Source organism: Durio zibethinus, chromosome 3 (assembly GCF_047325235.1).
Source record: "Durio zibethinus cultivar Kanyao isolate XHJ-2024 chromosome 3, ASM4732523v1, whole genome shotgun sequence".
Lineage (NCBI taxonomy): Eukaryota > Viridiplantae > Streptophyta > Magnoliopsida > Malvales > Malvaceae > Durio > Durio zibethinus.
The window spans coordinates 35,117,403-35,128,134 of NC_143164.1; the positions used below are offsets into that span (position 1 = coordinate 35,117,403).

The 10,732-nt window shown below is 30.6% G+C and overlaps 1 protein-coding gene and 1 long non-coding RNA gene across 2 annotated transcripts; one reads left to right on the forward strand and one right to left on the reverse strand.

The window, feature by feature from the left end:
- Window positions 1-3,898: 3,898 nt before the first annotated feature.
- LOC149519788 (inhibitor of trypsin and hageman factor-like) lies at window positions 3,899-4,484 on the reverse strand. The gene is made up of 2 exons (XM_089757969.1): window positions 4,220-4,484; window positions 3,899-4,118 (listed from the first exon to the last, which is right to left on the reverse strand). The coding sequence occupies exons 1-2, from the start codon at window positions 4,233-4,235 to the stop codon at window positions 3,919-3,921; spliced, it is 216 nt and encodes a 71-aa protein (XP_089614095.1). The 5' UTR covers window positions 4,236-4,484; the 3' UTR covers window positions 3,899-3,918.
- A 187-nt stretch (window positions 4,485-4,671) lies between these two features.
- On the forward strand, window positions 4,672-5,552 carry LOC149519789 (uncharacterized). Its single transcript, XR_016339731.1, has 2 exons — window positions 4,672-4,926; window positions 5,063-5,552. It is a non-coding gene; the product is annotated as an uncharacterized LOC149519789 (long non-coding RNA).
- The last annotated feature ends 5,180 nt before the right edge of the window (window positions 5,553-10,732 follow it).

Sequence of the window (10,732 nt, forward strand, 5' to 3'; positions counted from 1 at the left end):
TTGGTCAAATTAAAAATATTTTCTCTTTTTGAATTTCTAAATTTTTCACTATTTGGGCCTATTTAGAAATTTTTTTAATTATTTTTTTATTTATAAATTTTCCTCCATTCGGGTCAATTTATAAATATTTTCTTTTTCAAAATTTCTAAATTTTTCACCATTTGGGCCTATTTAGAAATTATTTTTTCTTCTTTTTTTTTTAATTTTTGGAAAGAAAATAATATGACAATTATTTTTTTATTGAAATTTCATTTAAATTCTTTTATGATTTGGCACAAATTTAAAAACATTTCTTATCTAGAGATTTCTTAAAAATTTACCATTTCAAATTTTTAAGAATCTCATAATTGGATAATTATCGAATATTTTCAATTAAATTTGGAAAAGAATACAATTACTTTTATTAAAATTTTATCTAAATTATTCCACCATTTGAGACAAATTTAGAGAAAATTTCTCACATAGAGATTTCTTAAAAATTTATCATTTGAAATTTCTAAGAATCTCATCATTAGGTAATTTGTACTTAATTCCAAAATTTTTATCAATATTTTTTCATTTTTTTATTTTTTTATTTTTCTTCATTTTTTTGTTTTGAAAATAAATATTAATTATTGTTATTAAAACTTTATCTAAATTATTTCACCATTTGGGATAAATTTAGACAAAATTTCTCACTTAGGAATTTTATAGAAATTTATCATTTGAAATTTTCATAAATTTCATCATTGGATAATTAATATTTATTCTCAAATTTTATTTTATTTTTTACATTTTTATTTTTATTTTTTTAAAAAAATTAATTATGCAAAAATAATAAAAAAGAAATAAACAAATAAAGTGAAAAAAAACCCAAAATAGGATGCGGCTTGACTCTAATGGCTACTGCGCGGCTTGGCTGTAGGAAAAAAAGCTAGAATAGCTTAAAAAGTGGCTTTGCTAGGCTCGGCTTGAGACAAAAATTGGAAAAAGTCATCAGAATCTGAGAATTTTCCATATTAAAAAAAAAAAAATTTTTTTTAAAACCCCAAAAAATCTTCGAAAAAATTTTCTTAATTGCTTTCGTTGATTTATGCCTTTTTCCCTAATTTTTTTATGTGTTTGTATGATCTGTGTAGGCATGTATTTATAGGGTTTTGAATCTAAGAACTCCAATCCAGAAAGAAATCCAATTTTCTTTGAATTTCAACCTTAAACCCAACTTTAACTTTACAAACCAGTTCCAATAATTTCACATAAACTCAACTACCTATTTTTTTTTTATTTTTCTATTAACAAAATTAACCTAAGTAGAACCCCAGATAGATTGAGGTGTCTACAATTAGCATCCCATTCACTTTCTTGCTTAGTCACCTTTTTATCTTCAACCCTTTTCATTGAAATTTCAGAACCATTGGCAATAACCCTCATAACTTCATAATCAGTTGCTTGAATAAACAATTCTCATAACTTTATAATCATTTTTTTGAATAAACAATCCCATTCTTGTCTTTCAATATGAGTAATTATCACCAATAAAGAGAAAAAGTCTTACAATGGAATGACTTTCACCATTTAGAGATGTAGCAACCGTTTCAATTGCCATTAAACACACTTCTTGTTGCTCTCCATAATTGTTGTAACTTGTGGATGGTTATTTTTCATTCATCACCATATTTCTTTGAGCCATTTAAGATGAATAATAGGTTGTTAGACCTATAAAAAAAAGAATATTAGCTTTGATACTGAATGTTAGCTCAAAGACTTGAATAAACTAATAGGGGTGAATTGGTTAATTATAAATTTTAATAATTTTAATGCCGATTAACATAATAGTTACAAATATCAATTTTTAAGCTAATAAACACAAAATATAAGCACAATAATGATAGCTTGAAATGTAAAAAAGTAGAGCTAAAAAATCAAACACCAAGATTTATAAAGGTTCGTTCCTTTCTCTAGGTAACTACATCTTCTCCCTAGCCTCACTTGCGAAAGAGTTGAATCCACCATCAAAATGTTGAATGTTACATCCTAGCTTTTTCTAAGGCTTGATACAATCAACATAACCTCCTAAGGGTTATCATTTTTTTTAAGCTTATAAGACAACCAAGTTTTTTAAGGGTTAACCTTTCTCTTAAGCTTACAAGCTCACAATACAAATGAAAATGTTTTTGCAAACTTGATGACCTTTCTAAGGTTGGGTGTTTGCAATTTTGAAGTACAAATAAGTGCTAAGAAAAATATCAAAAAGAAAAATGAATAAAAGATGAATTTTCTGCTCTTTCACACAATTATAAGCTCTTTAATGCTTAAAGAAGATAGAGGATGGAAGTAATAAATTTTCTTGACTCTTTATCACTTGTAATCTGGTAGGAGGATTCATTTTATGTGTAGAAAGATGAAGAGAGCCGTTGCTTTCATTTAATGCTTAGAGCCTCTACAAATTACAAGAAAAATGTGACTATTTCAGCTTGTTAGGGCTGAACCGATCGAACATGTATTAAAGAGGATCGATTGGTTCTAGCTTTGAAAGCTAAACGTATTGCATTTAAACAAGACTCAATCGATCTTATAAATAGAGTGATCGATCGGTTTTTAAAATTTTCAAACTTGTTTTACTTTTGTATGAAAAAGGGATTGATTGGTTTAAATAAGGGATCGATTGGTTTTTTAAAACCTTGACCCAATCGATCCTTTTTGGTAAAGGATCAATTGGTTTTTGGCAACATTTTGTATAAAAAATGGATCAATATATAAAAAGAGAGGATCAATCAGGTGCTTGAGGGGATCAATCTTGTCACTTGGGGGATTGATCCTTTTTTTCATTTTTGTACAAAAATCATTTCTCATCAAAGGAAATAAGATTGATTTTGTTTCAAACACATTTTGCACTTGATAAAAAGGCTAGAAAACATTCTATATAAATTCAAAGCAATTTATCTTAATTTAGTCAAATATTTTGTTTTGTCTTTTCAAAATAATCATCAACTTAAAGCTAACATATTTGAGTAAGAATGTCATGTACCATGCTAGAACAAAGTACTTTGATGTTAGACACTATTTAGTGATTGAGAAATAGTAGATGCAGGTGAAAAAAGTCTATATTGATGATAACGCAATAGATATGTTGACTAAGATACTTCTCAAGGAAAAGCTTCAGCTCTTTAGTAATTTGATTGGGATGGATTCCTTGGCCAAAGTAAGTTCCAAATGAAACTGTCATGATGATGAATCTTTTTCTAATGAGGTTGGAGGAGGAATCATTAATTATGTGGGGTCCAGCCTTATAGCATTATTGTTTTAAAAGGCCCAAAGTCTTTTATTATTTTAATCGAGAAAAAAGCCTTACATAATAAAAAAAGGTAGGGGTTGTTTAGGTAGAAATACGTGATAGTGTAAAATTGAAAGAATAAGAGAAACCTAAAAAAGAAAGAGAGAAAAAGGAAAAGGGAGAAGAGAAAGCTATCAATTTGATCAAAAGGTTAAACGAAGGCCGATTTGTAGTTCGATTGGGTTAAAATTTTTTCAGCACATTCACGATTCAATGTTCTGCATCCTAAACAGTGGAAATCAAGTTTAAAGCTCTGTAGAAATAAATTCATAGTGTATTATTGAGTTATTTATTTGGTAAGATTTCTCTAATTATCTCTCTCATTGTTACTTAGCTCTAATTTTTGTTAGAGTAAAATTTTATATATCCATTACTTGATAGTGGAGATTTTTTTAATGGTTTTTAATTTTTTTTCTCTATATTGAAAAGTTTTTCATATAAATCTTGATGTATTTTATTTATTTATTTATTATGTTGTTGATTATTGATTGGTGTCTATTTGCTGTAAGTTTATTGTGATATATTATTTCTATATTTTTGTATTTGTCACTTTAAGCACAACAATAATAACATTTTCCACTTGGAAGGGGTAGGGGTAGGGTTAGCTAGCCAATTTGAGGCTTGAGCTTCACAATCCCATACTTGTCGACCCAGACACGCGCCCTATCACAACGAAAATCCATGGTCACCATCATTCCCTCTTTCACAATTGCAACGCCTACTTCTAGATTTTCTTTTGCAATGATGGTTGCCGCCACTTCTCCATTTATTCCCACCAGCTCTGGCCACGAACTCTTCCTTGTATCTAAACAACACAATGAAGAATTATGAGAAGGAAATACATTAATAAGACTTAACCCAAGATTTGTTTTGGCTAAAATTAAGAAAAAAAAATGGAAAGCTTACCACTGCAGTCTGACATTTTTTAGCTTTCCTCTGTTCTGTTATTTGAGGTGAAGGTAATTTAGAGATGGCTGGGAGACATGCAAATTGAGCGTTGAATTTTGGAGAAGATTTTGAAAAAAAAAATTGCTTTTTTTTTATTGAAGTTTTGACATTTGAAAAACTAAAACCTTTGGCTCTGGATATGATATACGAAGCTTTGATTTTTTATCTCTAGCATATTACCAAGAAACACAGATAAAAATGTATATATACGGTAAGAAAGATGCAATTTATTTATAAAATGCTAAAATTTTAATTTTAATGATTAAAATTCAAATTTAGACTATTTAAATAAAAAATTTGTGCATACCAAGTTTGAATTTGGCAACTCAAATCTGAAACCTTAGCCATGAAGTTCTTGGATTGCTTTAAAGTGGATTTAGCTTTGATCTAATTTAATATGGATAGTTCAATTATTTTGTGAAATATGCAAATGAATAAGCACTTGCTAGACCCGAAATCAAGCATGATGCATGACCACCGCATTCAAGAATTTTTATGAGCAGTCAAAGATATCGGCTGTGACCCTCTGCTCCATTGATCATACTCTGCTTTTGCAGCATAAATCCATGAATTTATGTACTTTGGCTGACTCAATACAACTAGAAACTCACTCTGCAATCAATCAGGCCCCAGAGAGAGAGAGCACAATAGGTCCCGCTGTCCCGGTAAGGCTAATTGAGTTTATGGTTGCTTTTATTGCTTTTCCATTGTTGCGTTTTTAGCTAGTTTGTTTCAGTTTAGATTTGATTGGTGGCAAAATTAGAACGACTTTCCAATTTTAAAAGGAATGAAATTTTACAGAGAACTCGTGACCAGATTTGCTGGGCAGAAATAGAGAGACTGTGAAGACAAGGATAGAGAGGTAGAATCGTAATGTGGGCGCCGTAGCTGTTGCTGGAAGGAACTCCAGTAACAAGGGACTTCAGGTGCAATAGGGTCTGGTTCGGGTTAATGACAAAAAGTGGGTTGTCTTGTTCGAGTTATAACATTGGCTAGATCTTTTACAATCGATTACTTCACCGTTTGGTTAAGAAGGAGAAGTAATCACGCCATAATAATGTTGGTCAGTCGAGATCATCCCTATCAAGAATAAGCATGTTAATAGCATACCCCAGAAGAAGACAGTGTCATGAAATTATGATTGTCATTGTCTTGTTTTCTTTGTATTTTTTACGAGTTCTGATAAATCAGTATGAATCATGGTAATGGTACATCTGATAATTCATATATTATATGAAAATTAAGTATTATAATTAATATCCGTACGAAAATATGAAATATTTTTTTTTTATTTTGTTAATTTCATATATTATTTTTATTATTTTTGTTGTCATTTTCATGTGTTATTATCATTTTTTAATTCTTACATCTAAGTATTAGCTTAGCTTCAGAATACAAAAGCCCGGACTCCCCGGAAGCCAATATGGGGCTCATTTTGGTCACCGTCATGAAACCGAAGCCTTGTATTAGTTTTGAGCTCAACTTGAGCAGGCTCTATAGCCGAATAAACAATAACAAGGTCAAATTATCAAGCTATGCCCAGGTGCTCATCTCAGTTGTTTCCAATACACCGAAATTAGTAGCTTGATTTTAGGCGGAAAAATAAAGTTAGAAGCTTGATAGATGACTATATTCAAACCCATACAAACAAAGAAGAAAATCATTTTCTTTGTATTTGTTTTCTATTACGTGTGATTTTAGATTACACGATTAGAATCTACAGATAAACTTTTCTCATTCCGTAAATTACACAACTATTCCACAAACAATTAAATGGATAGGAATTGTTAAGAAATGATCCCGATATAAGTTCATATACAGTAGATTATGCATCTTTTGCATTGGATTATGATCCCAAAATTGTATTGCTTACTGTAGTTGGAAGGCAAGCCTTAAAGACATGGCCTCTTTTGTAGGCTGCAAAATAAGCCTTCCGATCAGCAGTTTAAAGCAACTTGTAGTGCAGACCATATACAACACGTTCATAATAAAAAATTACAGTCCACATGCTGGTCTTGCTCATCATCATGGATCCTTGATACTGCTAAAACCTAAGAGTCACCATTGATCATAAAGTATAGGCCCCTTTCTTTAACTTTAATGGAGCTCATTAGTGCAAAATTTGGTTTTTCCCATGATTTCTTAAAGCACACGGTACTTGTGTCATGGGCTAAGCTTTCTCCCAATTAAGTAAAAGATCGTGTGGCATTTGAATAGATGCATTCACACAAGTTAGCTAAGATAGCTTAATAATTAAACAAGCAACAAACAAGCCACAAGTCAATCTCAATTATAGGTAACGAAATATAGGGGTGAAATGGGTGCACACCATGTCAACCTTTGGTGTCCTAAAAAAATATTTTATTAATATCGATAAGGTTACAATGATTACAAAAAATGCATAGGGTTTCCCACCATCATTGTAGCCAGAAGGATAGCTCTAGATGAGTGATTTAGCACATACCTTGACCAGTGAGGCAACTCAACAATTCGTCAATTACTCACCTCCTCTAAAGAATTTAAAAGCTTTTATAACTATACTATCAATAACCATTACAATGTTTGAAATTAAAACATTTTTTTCTTAACATATGAGATCTACCCTCCCTTTGCACTCTTACCCGGTTATGACTCGATGCAAGGGTGGCTCATGACATCTATGCCTAATTATGGCCTATAAAAAATTGGTTCATGAAAACTTGCCTATTATATGAAATGCTCATCTTGCATTTCAAGAAATTTCATGAGATAAAATATACTTAATCGCGCAAATGGAGTAGTCAATCTGCGAATTTCAAGTTGAAAGAACTTCCAATGAAATCCATATTTAGGTATATAAAATCCGACCGGCTTTGATGAAGTGAATTGGATTTGCTTAATTACTTTATATGTACTCTTTAATCGAAAATTCTCAAGCAGTTGCCACCCATCATAGCAAGTCATCAGTCAACATTCTTTATTGCTGTGCCTGAGAGCCACCCAATTGCTAACCACTAAATATATGGAGCAAATGCCGGCAGACACAACTGGCGAAATAAGGGGGAGTTGTTAGACATCCATGCTTCTTCCTTTAAGTCGCAATTAAATGTAGTAGCAGCATTTTCCACCACTCAACACTAATTCTCGGCTGATAATATACATTTTATTAAAAGTCTACAAAAAGAGCATGGCAGTTAATCAGTAGTTGTAAGGCAAGACTGGACATCAAGAGAGATTCTTTCGTTAGTTGATGGAAACATTCCCATGCATATCTTTCTGTTAAACTCTTTGCATGCCTTTTCCATCTATCTTGATCATTTTATACTTATACATCCATACATATATATATAGTTTTTTTTAGTTCCTTTCTTTGCTGCCTCCAATATCTTAGAATATGAAAGGATGATAAAGCAATATCATGAAAAGCAACAAAACCTAGAGTTTATAACAGAGTAGAGCCTTCTCTTCTTTCTTCATTATTTGTGACAAATCGAAGAAAATGATCCACCTTTGTAAAGCCATTACCTAGAGTGGTTGAATACTTTTACTGTAATAAGCTAGATGATGTTCTTAAACTAAACTTTTATTACAACAAATTTGGTCATTAGTGTTGCACAGAATAATGTTACTAAATATTTGCTTTTTGTTATCACATATATTTTGTGATGAAAAATTAAACGTCACGATGTTCGTTATGTTTGCATTTTTGCTAAAGGTCTAATGTGACAATAGCAAAATATACTCACCTATTAGAAATCTATCATGACAATAAAATAAAACACCACCTTATGTTTTTTTTTTTGTGACGTTAGTTTTCGTTAGCTATTTATGAAAAAAAAAAAAAGATCATTACAGGCTATAATCGTCACAAAAAAATGAGAAAATTTGATATATTAGTTGTAGACATCCTACTTGGTCTGGGCCTAAGCCTAAGCCTAGTGGGCTCGATTCAATGGGGTCCAAGTGATAGGCCCAACTGTTTTTTTATTTTTATATTATTTTTATTCTAGTTTTTATTTTAATTTTATTTTATTATTTATTTTATTTTAAGATAATAGAATATTAATTAAAAAATTAAAAAATAATAAAAATAAAATAAATAAAAAAATGTGGTTGAGTCTGCATGAACTAGATTGAAGAGTTTAAAGTGGATTGGAAAAAGTTGAACAAGGTTAAAGACTGAAGCAAATTGGGACTTGTACTTAGATTTGGATTCTGTGGCTTTAAAGTTCTATAAATACAAATCCTAGGCAAGCTTGAGAAACACAGAAACACAAAAATACAATAAACAGAAAGAAAGAAAAAAATTTGAATTTTTTTTGAAAACTTTTTCTGGAAATTTTTTGAAAAATTTTTAGATTATGATGAAAATTTTCAATGCTGATTGAATTTTTTTGTGATTTTTTTGGCACTGGTTGAATTTTTCGACAGGATTCCCAGAATCTGGTGAAGTTTATGGCGAACGTTGAATTTGTCGACGATCGTCCGATGACCCAACCTAGATTCCGATGATATTCCCCAAAATTTGGTTGAAGTTCAACTAGAGTTCATCTGGTTTCTAAAGAGGGAGGAGAGAAAAGAAAGGGAAGAAGAGATCTGAAACAGAAGGCTAAAACTTGGGCTTTTATAGCCTCCCCAAAACAATGTCATTTTGGCGTTTAAATCAACCCAGGATCTACATGTTTCCATTCAGGCAACCCGACCCAAGTGCCAACCCATTTGACTGACCCGTGTTCTAGCTAGCCTCTTAGCCAAGCTAAGTCGAGCCGAGCCATATCCTCAAGTCGCACTTCAAGCCATCATTTGTGCCTGCAGTTGAGCTATTTTTGGTTTTTCTTTGGTATTTATTTATTTATTTTATTTAGTATTTTTCTTAGTTTTTTTTCTTTCTTAGTACTTTTTTTCTTTTCTTTCATGATTAAATTTAGAAAAAAATAATAAAATAAATTTTAGAAATAAATATTAATTATCTAATGATGGAATTTATAGAAATTTCAAATGGTAAATTTTTATAAAATTTTTAAGTGAGAAAATTTGTCTAAATTTGTCCCAAATGGTGCAATAATTTAGATAAAGTTTCAATAACAATAATTAATATTTATTTTCAAACCAAAAAAACTAAAAAATATAAAAATCTTTGGAATTAAATACAAATTACTCAAGGATGAGATTCTTAGAAATTTCAAATGGTAAGTTCTTAACAAATCTTTAGGTGAGAAATTTTCTCTAAATTTGACCCAATTTGTGAAATAATTTAGATGAAATTTCAATACAAATAATTATATTGTTTTCCAAATAATAAATTTTGGTTGAAAATATGTGATAATTATCCAAGGATGAGATTTTTAGGAATTTTAAATGGTAAATTCCTAAGAAATCTCTAGGTGAGAAATTTTCTCTAAATTTCGTCCAAATGGTGGAATAATTCAGATGAAATTTCAATAAAAATAATTGTCATATTATTTTCTTTCCAAGAAAAAAATTAAAAAGAATTTCTATATCGGCCCATATGGTGGGAAAATTTAGAAATTCAAAACAAGAAAATATTTCTAATTTGGCCTAAATGGTGGAATAATTAGATATATTTTCAACAAAAAAATAAAAAAATTTTCGATGACGGAGCCTCTTCAAGGAAACAAACGAGATCCTTGAATACTCTTGAGGTGAGAAAATATTTTTAAGAGTTCTACCAGATTGATGGAAGAATCTTATAAATTATTTCCAATATTTAACATAAAAATTTAAAACTATTAGACGCAAGACCTTAGGATAAATTTAAAATACTATGGTACCATCCTTTGGATTGGCATGTAGGGTGCTATAACCTTCCCTATATGTAACTGAACTACCGAACCCTGTTCTAGTTAGAAGATCAAACATATTCTTTTAGGGACCCTTAGTCAAGCTTAAAAGCTCCATAAAAGGATAGATTCCTCAAGTGGCCAATCTCACCTAGTTAAAAAAGATTGGTGGCGACTCTATTTGTTAAATCTAGCTATAGATTTACAAAACTATATGTTATGATAATTTAACGACTCCACTGGGGATGCTATAGAAAGTTAAGCCATAAACTTTTAAATTTATCATATCCTTTGGCCTAGTGGTTTTAATGATTTGTGTTATTTGTTTACTAACATTCTTTTCCTTTTTCAACTTTTATTTGATTTTTTTTTTGGGCATGAAATCTATATGTTCTTTCACACACACTATCACATCCATTTACATTACATGAGCTCTATACCCAGACTTTGTCCCTTTTAGGATAGAGTAAAGTACCTATGCTCTCGTAAGATAATAATATCCGTAATGGCTAGCAAAATACTCCTATTCAAATTGAATCATTTTTGTTGGTAGCCTGTGATGGGTGAAATTGGAATGCCTTATTAGTCTGTGATAGACGATGATGTAAGGAACAATTTAGGAACATTTAGTGGTCAAAGTCACCTAACCCTGCATATAGTTCATCCTTAAGAGGCCAGCCTTAAGATAGAG